We start from the raw sequence: 18,233 nt of genomic DNA on the forward strand, positions 1-18,233 counted from the left end.
TGAAGAACGCTTTGCACTGAATGGAGGGTTTCGCAAATTTGTCGGCACTTATGGGTCTTATAACATGCATTTTGCCATTTCTCATTGCTATCATCCTCTCACAATCGATTCTAAATAACTACGATTTTAAAGAATCCTACGGTTCAGTGTATAATATTAAAATTATACTCCTGCTTGAATATTTTAAATAACGTTCCAAAAAAGTAACATACAAACGTAACTGCTTATAATCTTTTCTATTCTTAGCAGCAATCACGTTTATTGTTATACATTTTTTGACTGCCGGACTCCAACTAACAAAAGTCTCACAAAATCAAAGTAATTTTGTTTCGAAAAAATCAAAAATGGTAAGCTAAAAATTATCACTGGATCTTTATGTACAATAAAAGTTTTTCTAATCAATTTTTAGAAACAAAAATGAAATAAAAATTAATTCTTTCGTCTACTAATTCCAACAAGTCGTAAGTAGTATAACTCTGTTAATACCTTCACAATTTTATAATTTATTGATTCTTGTCGTAAAAATGATCGCGCTCTAACAATTTCAGACGCGGCAACTCCTAGTAAAATTTAATTCACACGAACCTATGTTACCATAATAGCCATAATCCAGTGTTCGCCATAACTTGTAGAAGTGCATGAATAATAGTCTCATTCACGTACGTCCGATGTGGCAGTCAAAACATCAGGCCATGCCAAATTACTCCCAGTTGTGAGTAATTCCCTCGCGTCTCCTCCACAATTATAAAAACATTCGAATTTAATGAACGTAAATTGCACGAGTCTCCCTGATTCGCAGCTGACATGAAGCGCTTCATTCGTCACACTCGTCCAATTTTGCGACAGACGTCACCCGCGCCAAATTCACGGTATTTCGGGGGCATTAAGTTTGCGAAGTGTAGCGTCATTTTGTCACGGACCATAAACTGAGACTGAGGTTTAAGGAGGGCGTCACAAGCTCCGCGGGTTCTCTTATCAAAAAATTGATCAGCGGACGGCGTTACATTTTCGCAGTATGTATCTGGTATTTGCCGCTCCGCAGACAGCTTCAAGAATGTTTCAAATGCCACACTCTCTACGACGACAGAAACCAGGTGCGAGAAGCAAAATTGAAATAAAACAGCAGGAATGATTTTGTGCAGAATGAGTTTCTTTTCTGTACCGTACACGTGCTGTGGCAAAAATTGTCCTGACTTTTGTTTCTTGCAGGACGAGAACCTGAGATGTGATTGCTTTTTGATATGATTTTAGAAATCGAAGCTGATACACATCGCCTTTTGCAAAAACTGGTCGACATACTACAGTGAATTCTCGATATTTGTCAACAACATGAGACCCATATCGTCCACGAGACATACCCCGAGCCGTGTTACGTTTACACTCCTCGGCGCACAGTGGGCGAAAATGCCATTTTGGCGCTCTAAAATAATAACTTCTAAACCATTAGAGATAATTGAATGAAATTTAATAGGTAAAAAGGTAACATTTATAGCTTCAAATTCCAACAAAAATCAATTTGAATTTGCACGGTGTTTATTAATTACACAGGTTTTAAACAAATTATAGAATAAGTGGAATTAATATACCTGTTCTTCTGCATTAATATTCCTGAAGTAACTCTGTAATTTCTGGTAGATTTCTTGCAAGTTGTTGCAAATGAATTTTTTTGCATTGTTTAGTCAACGGAACTCTATTAGGTTCCGGCTAACATATGCATACTTAAAGTTCAAATTTAGGTGAAAAACTTGTGCTCACTTGAAAAAACTACAATTTTTAAAATGTAATAACAATTACTTGTTTTAACAACGTTTTAAATCCTAGAAGATGTAAGCTTTCGTATTGTCTAAACTCAACTCAGCTATTTCTAATAGTTTTCTTTTAAATTGCACTTGAATATTGGAAAAATTATGTGAAAGGAGAGAATTTCACGTTCTTAATTTTTTCCTCGAACTTTGCCGGCCTCCTGTGGGTAGTGAGGAGGGGAGGGATAAAAATTTCTTTTTCGGACTTGTGTCCTTTGGAATGTTCTTAAAACATCCCCATCACTCATTTATTTAAAGACAAAACAAATTTTCCATTTTTGAGCGCCGAAATCGCGTTTTTGCCTACAGTGCGACATCCGAGGCCTCTCGAGCGTCGTGGCCTCGCGGTAGTGAGGATAATTCCGCGACGTTTATCATCCAGGTCTTGGCGACGAATATAGAGAAATCACTGCATCAAGTATCTAAAACTATTTAGATATGTGAAAAGCTTCCTTTCGATATAAGACGACGATGTTTCTTCCGCAACAAGAAAATCTCTAGCTCCTTTCCTTCTTTCGAAATCGTTCGGTCGTCACCGCTCAGTGCCAGAGCGAGATGGCATATCATATTCTACCCATTTCCAACGAAAGATATCGCTGTCCGACCAGTTTATGGTCTGCCGGACAACTTTATGGGACCCGTAAATTTTCAGTTCACTAAAGAACAATGTAAAGCCGAATAGGTACCCTCATCCGTAATACGTCGAAAGCCGCCCCGAGCCATTGTCTTATATCGAATGAAAATCGGTGGGGTCGAATATAGAAAACGATACCGAGTAAATGAAGCATTGACTGCAGTTCTTTCGGAACTTTGACCAACATATTTGTGGTATAAAATTATCGTTCTTAGAAAGCAGGGGACATAGCAATCACTTTTGGTCTGTCCCGTGTCACGTGCGCACACTTACACTTGAAATCTGCTGGTAAGAAAGTTTTCTGAGAAGATCTGGGGAATTTGTAATTTCCGTGAAAAACGCAAGTCGTATTCATAATGAGCACGTCGAAACGAACAGAATCAGGTATAATAGGTGCCAAAAGTTCGCGGTGGCGATTGTGAAGTTCGGCCACCCCACGTATAAAACGATTGTGCTTTCATTGACAAACGTTAAACGTCCAGCAGATAAAGCGTTGAAAGTTCCCAGTCCCTGTGAAGGGAGAACGTAGTGTATGTAGTCGTAATGGGAATGAAATCGCGATTCTCGAACGGCTCAGCGATCCATCAGGATTCCTTGGCTGGTGTACGAAGCGGAGATCTTTATCGGTTAATAAGCCGGCAGATATCAGGTCGTATTAATCGGGACGAGCCGGCGCGGCGCGGCGCGGCGCAGCAGCTCATGAAAATTTATGCCATCGCTGGCGAAATTACAAGGACGATAATTGGTAGATTCGCGGATTTCGTTTATTAAACCGCGGCGTGGTCAGGCAGCCGGGAAAATTACTCGACTGTATTATCGTTTTGTTGTCCATTACCTGGCACGCGCGCGTAGCGGTCGGCATGCTAATTGAGTCCAGAGCAAACGTTTTCGCGTCAGAAACCGAGTCGCCCCGACGGAACCGTTCATTCACGGCCGTTTAGCACGTGTTAACGAGGACGACGGTTGTCACGCGAGCTCACGCACCGCCTCGCGTCGTCACGCAACGTCGCGGAAACGCGTCACGCGATGCTGACCGCTGCTACCTAATAAGTTGCTCACACTGCCAGGATGTATTAGACCGTCCCGGAAGCTCTCCCCGTGTGCCGCACCGTGACATCGCTATCGTTTCCACCCTGAAATGATTCGATTTCCAGAAACAATACCTGCGAACGGTGTGCAGAAAACAAGGTCCAAGGTCCATGGTCCAAGGTTCTCTCATCGTTATTTTTCGTCGAATTTTTATTTTTTATTTCCAAAAGGTTTAAACACTTGACTGAAACATCACTTGTACGGCGAATTAGAGGCGACAATAAGTAGTTAGGAATTTTTTTTAAATTTTCCCAAGCCTGAAACAATAATCAGGTCCGATCTCACCATATTGCTATAGGGGTTAATTATCTTTTAATGAAACCTTTGCTGATATGTTTGTGACGCTTTCCTGATTGAAATGAGACTAAACACGACATAATTCGGAGCATATTTGCTCGTATAATTGACGATCTAATAGAGCCTCGATTATCCGAACCAATATTTGAATACACGTTTCCCATGGAACAGTTCGATCCAAAGCTGTCCACATACATAATCAAGGCAAAAATCATGATCAATGTTTGATCAGGGAAACACGGTAAAATCACCAGACAAAATAATAATTCGTCTTGTGAAGTATGATCGTGGCACGTCCATAAATGAGAAACGGGTAATATGACCACAGTCTTCCGTATGAATTTCGACGAAAGTGGCTGGTGAACCGAGAGCATAACCGTGATGGAGGCTAGGGTTGCAGGACACAATCATACGAACCATCCGTTTCCACCGGCCGTTACTTTGTGTCCTAGCAGACATGAAATATTACCGGAAACAACAGCAATTCCTACCGGTTTCTATCCGCTCTCGTCTCGGGTATTAACCGCCATACGGACACACGTCCGGAGGGTTTCAACAATTTTTTTCATTCCAGTCCCTAGTTGAAAGCTTTGACGACGCTCCCGCGGATCCTATTATAGGCGTCCGAGGAAATAAACGAAAATATTTTCATAGCTGTCCGCGGTTAATATTATATTTGGAATGAGCTGCTTCCCCGTCCGTTTGGGGTACAGTCTATTGCATTATTCACGTGTGCTTTTATCTCTGTCTGGGCAATATCCTTTTAAAGCGGTTATGGCACGTGGCTATGGGAATATGGGGATATGGTCCGGCAAATTGTAATTGTGTTCATGATAAAACACGTTTTGATAAGCATTCGCTGTCCATTTCAAAATCCAAGATTTTATCGTTAATATCATATACAGGGTATTTCGTAAATGGTGGGCAAAACTTTAGGAACACAGTGAGTTCTCGATATATGTCAACAACACAGGTCTTGCCAGCGTCATTTATCGTCCAGGAGACGTGTTATGTTTACACTCCTCGGCGTCCGAGGACTCTCGAGCTTCGCAGCCCCTCACGGGGTATACGTCGCGGTAGTGGGGATAATTCCACGACGTTTATCGTCCAGCCCTTGGCGACTTATACAGAGAATTCACTGTAGATTCCTAATGCTTAGAGAAGATAAAAAGTTATACCAACATAGGTCCGAGAAAGCTTAGTTTCTGAGTTATTAAAGTTTTTTTGCCACAATTCTCGTCACATCGTCTAAAAGTCCCGTTTAAAAGCATCAACAATGATTTTGAAGTAATCGTCCGTCTATGTTTAGGTTCTTGAGGTGTACTATTCTTGTTTGCAATTTATACTTTATTTGTGAGCGTGTTCGGAGCTCAACGAGACGACGAGCTGAGGCTTGTATTACGACAGGACGTGAACGTATTGAACATTTCCTCTAAGACGATGTGACGAGAATTGTGGCACGAAAACATTAATAACTCAGAAATTAATCATTTCCGGACCTATGTTAATATAACTTTTTTGGCTTCTCCAAGAATTAGGAATCTACTCCTAAAGTTTTACCCACCATTTAACGAAACACTTTGTACAATCGAGTCCCAAAATTAAACAGCAGAAAATCGTCGAAATTTCAAACGGGATTACGATTGTTTCAATGCGAAATCGCGAGAATGAAATTGCGAGCTTAACAGTTGTAGCAAATACGTCAGTAATTCCGATCCAATGCATATATTACGAGACGAATAAATCTTTTCGTCCGGAGGTACAACGTCACCGAACCCATTCCTTTCCCGATACGTTCCGAGCAGTGTAGCTTTCCGGCTTGATCTTTATTTATGTTTGCGAGAAATATGGAATGTTACGTCCCCGCTGGTGTCATAATTCAAATCCTCATATGTCTGTTTCGCAGTACAAGAATCCCGTGCCAGGAAGCGTTAGGAGAGCCACGGTATTTCGGGGCTACAGTCGCGCATAAAATGCATTCGCGGGCGCAGCACGCCATTTTTCTTTTGGCAAGAAATGATTAAGCCAGTCCTCATCCGCTGTGACATCGCGTTCTGCCTCGTTTAACGCCTTTCCGGATCAAAAATTTATTCGCACGCTCAGACTTTTTGCGACATTGTGAATTACAAATATAGCCTACCGATAGAATTTAATTTCTGTGGACTTAAATGTCACCTAACAAGATGTGTATATTGACTCTTTTAAGAAGCGTAATTTTACAAATAAAAAAATTCTACATTGTTTCCTCGATATATGTCAACAACACAGGTCTTGACAAATGTCGTCCAGGAGATACTATTTGATCGACTCCGGACGTAGAACAGGGCAGCGAAGCTCTAGAGGCCTCGGTGGCCGAGGAGTGTAAACATACCTGTCCTATACGATGCATGTCAATTCAATCTTTCCCATGCGCCGTCCTCCTTTGCGTCCGAAACTTTCATCGTTCGACGAATGTGGTGAATGCCACGAATATGTTGGTGAAAGTCCTATAAAAAATAATGAAAAATAAACAAGTTCTGTTATTGGATTAGTACACCCGACCCGTATTATGTTTACACTGCTCGGCGTCCGAGGACACTCGGGCTTCGACGACCCTCGCAGGATATATCCCGCGGTAGTGGGGATAGTTCTGCGACTTTTATCAGCCAGGTATTTGCGACATAATCGAGAAAATACTATATCTCTTTTTTTTCGATTGTTCAAAGGTAGGGAAACCGGTTGAAAGTGAAATGTGCTTGAATATTTCGTTTTCTATTTCGGGGCTTGATCGGTGAGACGAGAATTCGGACGAGTCTTTTGTTTTATGGTGCAATCAAATAATTGGAAACGTTATCGAAAACACACACGGAGTCGAGTACGAGGCGTAAGTGAAACCCGAGCGAACAGGTCAGCGGTTTCTTTCTTCAGTCAACCTGCCACCTCGTCTATAAAGTTTCCCTGCTCGATCCTTCCCGCGACTATGAGATAAAGGGTCTCCATTCCCGCGGGACCATAAATCTGGAAGTGTGTGCGTACGACCGAGTATGAATTTCAAAGCTTTCACCCGGGGAACAACCTCTCCATTAATCGATCACATAAACACCGTTTAAGCATAACGGAACGTGACGGGAAAACTACCCACGAAATAGATATTCCCAGTGAAAACCTTCCACCCTATAAAGAAGATAATTTACTATCTGCCGCGAAGCTTTTAACCTTTCGGATCTGATTATACCGAGCACAGTAAGACCTCGATTTTCGGGACAAATTATGGACGGGATGATCGAATAATCTGACGAAATCGCGTTATAATGCAAATAATTAAGTGTGTGCGTAAGTTGTAGTCCTTTTCTTGAAATTTGTTTGTTAATTATAAAATGCAGAGCCGACAAATCAATCTATGATAAATGGTATTTTAGAACGTAAGCAATCTTGCAGAAACACAAAATGAAAATATTTAACGAATTTGTTCATAAACAATCAAAACACATTCTACTGTTGAAAATAATCTCCATCACTTTTCGTGCATTTACTCTATCTTATCAGTAATTATTGAAGACTCAATAATCAAATTTTAAAGATTCAACAATTATTTTCCTGATTTGGAGGATAAGAAAAATTGGATTTAAAATAAAGTTACAATTGGGAGGTCCACGAATTAATTTGTATACCTAATACATTCCACACGAAAAATTAAACTTCATTGCTGAATCTTTCTGTAAAATGAAAATGCTGCACATCGATTTCGAGAAACAGGAAATGCTTATTTCTTCTCTTAGTCATTTTAACAAGTTGCAATATGAATCTCAAACTCTCCTGCTATTCCTGTTCTTTTGTGTGTCATCTACTCACTTTTGTAATAAATTCATAAAATCTGCAGTCTATTTATTACATATTCTTTTGCGATATTCCTACGTTGTCAAAGTGCGTACTGCTTTTAAAATTATTAGCTTCACGAGAGCATTTTCTGTCTGTGCTTTATATGATCCGATGATTGTTTTTGTTATAAATCTCTTCAGCTCTCCCGATAAGTTCTCCGTAAACTATGCTGTTCATTTTATCATTCGGAAAACGATTTATTGTAGCATTTTCATCTCAATTTGTATATCCTGGCAGTTTAAATCTGATGGAATTTCGCTGGTAATCCTAGATATCTGGTATTCAGATATTTTACTTCATTCCTCCTTCAGAGTTGCACTTTGAACATTAATAACAATCACAATTTTCAATATTTAAATATTTCCGGAATAATTTAACAATATGCATTAATTCAAGTTTGCTCTCACCTTTCAGAAACTTCTCTTTTTTTGGATACAATAAATAGCTTTTTTAATTCGTTGTATTACGTTGATTATGACAAAGTGTTTTTAATTTTAATCTTATTTATCCTGCATTGAAAAATCAGCTCAGGTAAAAGGTTAAAAATAAATTTGTTTTAACAATTCTTGATTACTTTCGATACGAATTATGCACACTCTGTATGAAATATTGCCGATATTTGATAACAGCTTAAGTGATTCATCTACCGAACAATCGAAACAAGTGTACCTCGATGAAACAACGTTAGGAGAAATTCAATTTCTCAGGCACTTAACGAGTCAGTGCAAACTTCCTTGTTTATGATCGCGTTCACTTTCAAGAACGATAGTCGTGGATGAGTAGTAGGAGATAAAAGCGCGATGCGAGCTGCCGGCCAATGAAACGACGCAGAATCGCGTTGAACGCTCTCTTTAATCGTGTTGTAGGTTCTGAGTGATGCGATTATAGGAAAGGAATACCGTGGATGAAAAGTGGATTCACAACGAGCTGGATATATCAAAGCTACTTGAGCGAATAATGCCATTATTATGAGTGGAAATAAAACTACACACTAACAATTCTCTTAGAAATTAATAAAGAATGCCTATATTTGTACAAAAATTAAATGAAATATTATTAAAAGTATCTGATGCCTCTTCGTTCGACGTACACATGTTTGTTTAATTTCTGTGCACTATATGGACCAGTATAAAATAGATATTTCAATTTTACTAAAGTTTGTTACCTCCCAGAAAATATTCGATATATTTTCCTATTGTAAATTCAAAAACTTTCGAGATTTTTTACCACGCTTTGTTAAACAAGATAAATACATCGTTCAGTAAATACAGTCTCGGCTATTTTCCAGCAAAATATCTGAAATTGTGAATTTGCGTGAGCATCCCTAGTGTATTTGTTGTTTCGTTTATTTATCTCACTGATATCCACCGATTTATGCTCGAACATTAATAGTATTGAAAAGTATACTATCATTACAAGTCATTTGAATCAGGCACTCTAATTAGACTCCCCGCGGAGCCACTAAAATGTTACGGCGTAGACCACTAGCAGCTCGCACGGCAATTAACACGTTAATATAATAATCAATATTCGTGTTTACGAATCTCAGTTTATATTTTTTTTTCTCAAGAAAAAAGTTTTAGTTGACAATGAAAAATTTTCCTTTACCTCGGCTTTTACAAAATTACTCATGACAGTTAGAATAAACTAGGGTGCACCACGAAGTGGCACGTCTACAAATGAAAAATAAGATCATCAAATCAAATTTTCATATACAGTGATTTCTCTATAATATGTCGCCAAGATGATAAACGTCTCTCGAGACGTTTATAACACGGCATGTCTCTTGGACGATACACGACGCTGGCAAGACCCGTGTTGTTGACATATATCGAGAATTCACTGTAGTTCGTTGACAAAGGTATATTTAATATTTTTAAAATAGACAAAAATCGTGATCGGTGCATAATCAAAAAACTGCACTATTAAAACGTCATTACGTGATTCTAAACGCTAGGAAGAACATTGCTATTTGTTCAAAGGACACAGTAGTAAGTAAAACACATTTGAGAACTACAGAATCCAACTTTATCGTCGTATCGCGTTTCTTTTCAAATCCGATGTGTACCACAAATGAAGTGCACCGAAAAGTTTCCGATGAAACGTATCCGCTTTAGTAATTCAGTTTCGGACTCTTCGGAAGTTAGGATTAAAACAACAAACGCGAGAGGAACGCAACGGGCATAAAGTATCATTTAAGAACACTGTACTGACGCAACTTCCGTTTCGACCGTCGAATAAACGTTCGTCTCATCAAAGTCGATCATGGCTGCCAAAATATCCGAGTCATCGATCAGGGAGAGAGAGAGAGAAAAAAAATGAAAATTTAATGACAGCGCTCATTGTAATCGAGGCAAAAAATTGTCTGGCCTTCATTTCCTGTTTACTAATGCGGCATTTATGAAATACGTCTTATGAAATATGATCGTGTTAATGAAAATGGGTCGATTGCGCCCTATTGTTTCGTCCGGCAGTACGGCGCATTCACTGGCAACGGACTTCGTTCCACGGTAAAATTATCGGCGCGAAAATGCTTCGATTGTGATAATGGTATTATACTTTTCTTTTATTAAAAGGAGTAAAAGACATAAATCTCTTCCTCAATAATGGACTTTTAAAATTTCCATCGCCCCGCGTTTCGTAGTTAAAAATGCTGCGATTAATGCATTTGTCATAGAAAATCCTACGCTTTGTGCTCGTATTTAACTAACTATAGAGGGCCGGTGACAATGAACGTCCGATGGAATCGCCCGGGCGCAGTGGGGTTTGAAAAAGTATTGTTGAATTTGAATTTCGTCCGGCAGCATTGCTCTATCGCGTTATCGTGTTCCACGCTTAAATTATTTACTTCACCGTTTGCGCATTTTAATCTTTCGATGCGAACAGCAAAATAACAAACATTTTTTGATTAACATTTTATTTGTCTGTATTAATGTACACGTTAGTGAAGTTCGCCAATCCGCACGTGCCATAAATGCGTAAAGATCAGCAGTCCGCTAACTCTCCTTATGCGATGAGTCATTGGTGACCCATCGCGGAGGGGATAACCTTGAGCGACCGTCAATATGTACAATTTTATTTCCATATAAGACGACGCGTTTTATTTCGAAATAAGAAAATCGCTATCCCCTCGTCTTCATCCGAAATACGACGAAAGCTGGTCCCGAGCCATCGCCTTATATCGAAAGAAAACTGTAGTGACATATCGGCGTGAGTCAGAAATGACTCCGGCACAGGCCTAGAACTCGCAGGAGTCTGAGAGTTAATAATTACGGACATAAGTAAGGTTTCCGTCCAAAACCGAAGGAAACCAGAAAGCGATCTAAACGGAAATGCATCGGTGAAGAATGCAGCATAGTAAACAAGTTTGCCAACTCGCGATGTTCCTCCCTTAAGTGAGAATTGTCGTTGATTTGCAAAGTCGGGGCATGTCCCCCGGAACGGTATCGCGAAACTCTTCGAAGCGAGCCCCTGTTCCTTAACTAGCTTTACATATTCAATTCGCATCCGTGAATCCAATTACGTCTCGTGCTTTCGAAAAACAATAAGAGGAAAACGTTTCGCTCTTTAGCGTTGTATCTCGTTCGTGTGATAAAGAGGACGGGGTAGAAGGTGGGAGGGGGGAGCGGTCAGCTGTGAAAACAATTAAAAGAAATTAATTTCCTGCCCCTTTTTAATTCTCGATAATAGAGGATATGAAATGTGCTCGCGTGTAGATACTTGACCGTGTTGGTTGGTCTTGGAAATTATAATTGCTAGGAAACTGTAATTGTTCCCCTTTTTCCGCCCTTATATACGAAACTCGACTATATGACGCGGACAAAGAATTTTACATTAACCTCTTTATGTGATTTTACTTTTTCAATTTCTACTAGAACGTTTCATTCATTTTGTACTTTGAACTTATAATTTCTTTCAATTGAAACGTTTACCCCAAACCTAAGCCGCCGCTTAAAAATAAAATTTTGCAAAAAATTAAGAGAATGATCACACGATAAAAGTCTAACAAAATCATATATACAATTTCACATTAACTGGTTTCATTCTTTTTTGTAAAGGATGCCAAAGTGTCCATAGTTTTTATCAAATAGAAACATAAACTCTTCTTTTAAATGAAAAATAAACATAGCATTGAACGTTATGAGTATACCGCGGATTATGACACAACATGAAAATATTCTGCATCAATTGTAAGGAACAGGAGCAAAATAGAAATTCAATTTTCTCCATAAAAATTTTAATAACCGGAGACCTCATTGCAAAAATCGAACAAGTCAATTTTTTTCTGCTGATTGAAGTTTTATATATTTTTATACATGGTGAGTCTACTTCATAAGATATTTGTTGCACGAAAAAGACTTTCAGGAGGACATAAAGTGTTGTAGCCTATTTTTTCTTACGTCGCGTTTTCCTCGATATATATGGGTCACTGTATGTCCCTTTGGAAATCATGGGACATTTTCATCGTGGGACAAAACTTTTTCCGTGCAACGAATAACTCACGAGTTATTTGAAGTCGTCATGTTGCGGGACTCACCCTGTATATTTCTGATTATTGGTGCAAGAATCATACGAAAGCTGTACCCACCGAATTTTCGCACGAAAATCTTCAATTTCGGCCATTTTTACGATAAACGCAGAGCGTTTGTTCAGTTATGACAGTTGCACGCGCGCACGCTTAAATTCCTCCAAAGGAATTCGCTGTAACGTTGAATGGCTGAAGATTCTTGAATGTTACACGGGATTGGCCGAACTGTCACGATGAATGTCACGGGACGCTTTAAAATTCGGTTTCCGCCTTTGTTGTTCGGAACCGACACGCGATTGTTCTATATCGGCGGGTGAGGGGGGCGGGGGTGGAGGCATAACGTATGTATATGCGCGCACAAGCAGGCCGAATATAGGGTGTTCCGCATCACAAACACGGATGCTAACGATACCGTTCGCTTTGTGCCAAATGCGACGACGGATCAGCACGCGAAATTTTCCCTATGGAACGGAATTCTCGTAATTGGAATAGCTTCCAAAAGGTAGCCATCAACGACAGGGTCGTAACATTTAAGAATGTATGCCCGTGCGAAATTAGCAGCCACGTGAAACGTCAGCACTATTACGACCATCGAGTCTGCAATGTCTCGTATGCGAAATGATAAATACGAGAAAACGATATTTCAAGAGGAACGCGAGAACAGCGAATTTTTTTAGATGATAATTATAATTAGAAAATTATATTTGTCCCCTATGTCTTGCAATTGGTGTAGAAAATTTGTACTCTCTTCTTTATGAATCTTTCAAAATTTTTGACGTCGATTGTAAAAATTACAAACCCAATCTTTGAATGTTGCTACTATTTTCGATTTCATGTATTTAATCTTGTCATAAAAATTCGCAGGCCGTAACCCCACATTTTTATACACCACATACTATTATTTTCGTAAGCTGAACTACAAAAACCAATAATTTTCATATTTTCATATTGTTCTTCATTTTTCAGATTTTCATATTGTTTTTCATTTGTTTTTCATTTCTTCAATACATGACAGATGTTAGGATGGGTATGGGGGATAAAAATTTCAGTACAGTGTTTACACGATATATGTCTAAAACACGGGTCTAGCCATGGGCAAATATCGGCCAGGAGATTATTATTCTTTGATCCACGCGACTTGCACTCCTCGGCAACCGAGATCTCTCGGTAGACCTTGGTATACCTCGCGGTAGTGGGGATAGTTCCGCGACTTTTATCGGCTAGGTATTTGGGACATATATAGAATAAACACTGTAGATATATTTTTGACGTTTCCGTGAAATGAAGTAGCCACTTTCTGTGCTCCATAAATCTAGAGTTAAACGAAATGATCGTCCAAAATATTTCATCGGGATTATGGCGTCGCGACCGAGTTGATACGCCCCCGAGTACGAACAATTTTTCGCGAACTAATAATGGGATACTGGCGAAGGGTATTCGGCGAAAAGCAACGAGAGGGAGGATATAAGGGCAAAATTGGCGATAGCAAATACAATGAGAGGAACCGGGAGGATAAGGAAATGGTGGAAAGGAGACAGGAGAGACCGAGAGATGACGGAGTTGTTTGTTCGAGAGAGAGAAGTAGTTCAGAACTTTAGTGAGATGACTTCTGAGAACGAGAGAACCGAGAGAGGCTAGGTAGAAATCGAAGGAAGAATAAACGTTCTCGAAGACAGGTCGCTTGAAATTTGTATTGTCGTTATTTTTTCTGTTCGTCCGTTCCTCGCCGATTACGCGAAGCGACACGACGCCTATAGGACGAGGGCCTGTCACCGATAATAGACCTGCAACAGCTAACCTCCGAGTTTACTATGTACCTCTGGCAGAAGGCGTTCGATCAAGATTGTCAATGCAATCACTGCGACAAATTATTTCGGTATGAGCTGCTCGTTTGTCGAATCGGTTAGATCCACAACATGAATGGTGAAGATAAACTCAATGAAATACTATACAATTAATTTCGAAAATTTAAGTTTTATCATTCAGTGGGAAAAACGCGGAAGGAGCAATTAATCTTTTTGGTCTATCGAAAGGGTCATGTTAAAAAGAAAAATGACATCGGTCGGGTATTACAAAAACAGAATACAGTGAATTCTCGATATATGTCAACAACACGGGTCTTGCCCAGCGTCGTGTATCGTCCAGGCGAGTGTTACTATGTTTACACTACTTGACGTTCGAGGCCTTTCGAGTTTCGCGGCTTCTCACGGGGTATACCCCGCGGTAGTGGGGATAATTCCGTGACGTTTATCATGCAGGCCTTGGCGACATATATGGAGAAATCACTGTAGAAAATTTGAAGTTTAAGGGAAATATTCAAAATAATGTCTATCATTTTGTCTCTTTACCAAGAATAAATGGAACATGACAAGAGAATCTGTGTGAGCAGGTCGAAAAAGTGTTAGAACCATTTTAATACCTGAAACAAAATTACATACTGAAGAAACGTAATTGCATACTAATAATTTATTAATATAGGATCGGTTATTTCATTCTACATTTTCATAACCATTCTTTACGATGAATTTCGTAACCAGTAGTTTGTACAGATGTACAACTTATACGATCAACTATTTCCTGCCAGGGGTAAAATTTTAACTCGTTTCATGCTTGGAAATCCTTTCACACAGAGAGAAAATATTTTCATTTGATTACACACCGTCGAAACACTAATTCTTAACACGTTCATTTTCCTAATAGCAGAATGGCGTCCAGATTTGTTTTGAATTAAGCGTGGCCTATTAACATTTTCATTTAAGATCATATTATCCATCCGTAGGTCGTGGAACGGTGAACGTGTTAATACGTCATTTTAACCCTGCTGTTTCCTGTCAGTTATGTTACACGTCCTCGTTTCGAATTATGGTGATCTGACGCATATGAAATTTCCAGAATCTGTGGGATTAATCCTTAGACGACGGACGCTTCTAATGATATCATAGCAGCCACTGTTGGATTCACTCAAATACTTGTCAAATTTTTTTTTTTGTATGTTTTGGAACGTACTTCCTTGAGATCAATGTTGATCTTCTGATTGGAATTAATACAAACAAGCAGTCGATAATTTAAACTGACTGCTAACAGATCAGAATTTGCCGAATATAAAATTGTCCGCTACTAATTGCTATGAATATTGTTTCAATGATTCCTACCGCTTTAACATTTAATTAACGTTCACGGTAACGTCTCGATATATGTGAAAGAGATGTGCACGATATTTGTGAATAATTTATTTACTATTTTATTTATCGCTTCAGGGGTCCAGAAGCTCGACTGCCGAGGAGTGTAGCATGATGCAGAATTAGATATACTGGTGAAACAATGCTAGTCCAATGACACAACTCTTCTGCTATTAATTATTTTTTCATGAAACGTTTGTCAACACATTTGCGACATTTTTCTTATGAAAATGACACCAAACACGATCTAATTCAGAACGTATTTATTTGTTCAATTGACGATTTAGTAGAATCTCGATTGTCCGAACCAATATCTATATACAACATGACTCACTGTACAAATCAGCATTTAATCTAGCACTGTAGCTAGGTAATTCTTTTACTGTTCGAACAATAATGTCTGATTATAGTTTTCTTTCGATATAAGACGATGGCCTCGGGGCGGCTTTCGACGTATTGTGGATAAGGGTATTTATTCTGTATCCTGGATGGAACGGGTAAAATACGGTGCAAATTGTGTTGTGTCCGATATCATTTTAATCAGAAAAATGTCACAAATATGTCAGTAAAACGTTCAAATAAAAATAATTAACTTAAAAATAAAGTTCTACTAGAAGCAAGAGGTCTGTGCACGGTACAGATAACATTTCGGTCCCGAATTTTTCACATACATCGAGCCATTACTTCGATTGTCTCGGTAATTGATACTGCAAACGCTACCTATATAAGAGCGCCTAAACCGATTATTCATCCCAATTGTACTCTACATATCCTTTAAACGAGACCTCGCAGTCTCAAACATATACACTTTGAACCACGCCAACGTTTCCACGTTCCACGTACGCAACACTGTCTATGAAAATCGAGTAGTCTTGCTGGTTCGCGTTGACATAATTGGCATGAAAGAAATGCATCGTTCGAATCGATGGCATCGGATCAACTAGGAGCGTGAAAGTCCGAAGAAGCGTGGACCGCGGAAAAAGGCAGACTCGGTAACGATGGTCGTGGTTTAGAGTGGCTGCAAGTGGTTGTACAATAATGACTCAAGAATGGTAATTGGTTAGGGCTGGTAAATGGCGGTTTACACGAGAAACGGCTGCTAAACGACCTGCTGGAAAAGTACAACGTGCTGGAGCGACCTGTGGGAAATGAGTCCGACCCCCTCGTGTTGAGTTTCGGCCTTACACTAATGCAAATAATCGACGTTGTAAGTTCAGACCACCAACTTCCACTCTTTCTCTGTAAAGAACGCATAAAAGACTTTCTCTCTACGTAACACGCACACCGCACACAGTACAGATGAGACATACGTGTACAAATGTGCTCGGATTCATTCAAGTGCGAGTTAAGTGAGTGGCAATAGACAGAACGTCCTTTCTGCTGATTTTGTTTTCAGTAGTTATTGATATCTGCATGCCTTTCTTTTTCATTGTTTACTATGTATCCTATTTTCGTTGTTTATTACATTAGGGAAGCAGTTCACTGCTTTCTTGCATGTACAGTGACTCACAGAATTGTTCAAATATCTACTCACGATATACTCAATATTTTATTCACACGTCACCTTGAATTTTGAAGTATTACAACATTAATTGCATTATTTGGAGAACAGAATTTTACCAGATATTTCACTCTTGACAAGGTGGACCTTATTGCACTCTAAATAATTTTATTGTTAATAAATAATAGAGATTTGAAAGAATTGCTTCATACGTATGTGATTAATATTAGTAACTAATAATTTTCAACGCAATGTTTGTAAAGTTTTTAACGTCTCTTCTAACCTACAATGATGTTTTTAAAAATGTGTTAGTACTTGACAAGTATTCGTTTTAAGAGTCTACCAACTAATTAGTACATTTTTGTTAAAGTCTTCGAGCTATTCAGTGTAACAATTGATTTTACATATATATTTTAAATTGATTAAAATATATTGAAGTCGCGCAATCTGCGAGTTACTGTGTCTTATAATTTAAGGCAACAAATAAATGTATTCGTAAAGTGACAATTATTCTTAATTAATTGTCGAACGAAATTATGGTAGTTAGTGATAATTTTCGTTTAACTATTGCATGGTTTAGGAACAGTCATTTTACGGTTCCAGTGAATTATATGTTTGTGAATAAGTGTTGAAAAATATCAGTATCATTGCTGTTTGTTAAAATGATGAACTCACTAGCATATGCGTATAAAATCCAAGTACAAACAATAACTACACAAATATTTAGGAGTTTAGAAATTATTAGAAATTTGCAGTTCAACTATGAAAAATTAAACAGTTACATATTTCAATTAAATTTTCTTTACTAATTGCTTTTATCGAAATGGATTATCAATTATCAAAGGTTTGGTATCCTATTTAACGAATTCGTATCGCTTGTCAGGAACATCATTTTATACGAATGCTGCTATTTTACCTGTTAAAAATGTACGCAATTATACCGAACAGTTAAACGTATCATCTGCTTAACGTAAATTGGTTGTGCGAGCATCTAGAAACGGACTCGTGATTAAATAAATTAGTTCTGGATTCAATTAACATATTACCTATACTTTAAATATATCTAACTCTACAGCCAAATAAGGTTTGTTATTCTACATATTTAGTGCTAAATAGGCATGATTAAAATAAAATATTTCAATTAAAGAATAATACAAAAATGAAACGAACAAAAATAATTATATATAGTTATTCGTGAGAAAAAAGTTTTGCGTAGAATATTTATAAAAAACATCCTGGAAAACTAGAACATGGAATTTCCAAGTTTTTTGGTACAAATATATTTTTGAACAAGTTTTACATGACTTAATACCAACTTTAAAAATAACTTTCCGACTACACATCG

The 18,233-nt window shown here is 38.4% G+C and overlaps 2 protein-coding genes across 3 annotated transcripts in view; both read left to right on the plus strand.

The window, feature by feature from the left end:
• LOC143354838 (uncharacterized) overlaps positions 1-18,233 on the plus strand; it is a 453,699-nt gene that overhangs the window by 229,624 nt on the left and 205,842 nt on the right. The gene's annotated exons all lie outside the window — the stretch shown is intronic.
• Positions 1-18,233, plus strand: part of Nachra7 (nicotinic acetylcholine receptor alpha7 subunit) — a 311,133-nt gene that overhangs the window by 95,502 nt on the left and 197,398 nt on the right. For both annotated transcript variants that reach the window (XM_076788934.1, XM_076788942.1), the window contains exon 2: positions 16,452-16,594. In XM_076788934.1, coding sequence (XP_076645049.1) covers positions 16,452-16,594 — 143 coding nt within the window. The remainder of the gene's footprint in view (positions 1-16,451; positions 16,595-18,233) is intronic.

The sequence above is a fragment of the Halictus rubicundus genome, chromosome 1 (assembly GCF_050948215.1).
Source record: "Halictus rubicundus isolate RS-2024b chromosome 1, iyHalRubi1_principal, whole genome shotgun sequence".
NCBI lineage: Eukaryota > Metazoa > Arthropoda > Insecta > Hymenoptera > Halictidae > Halictus > Halictus rubicundus.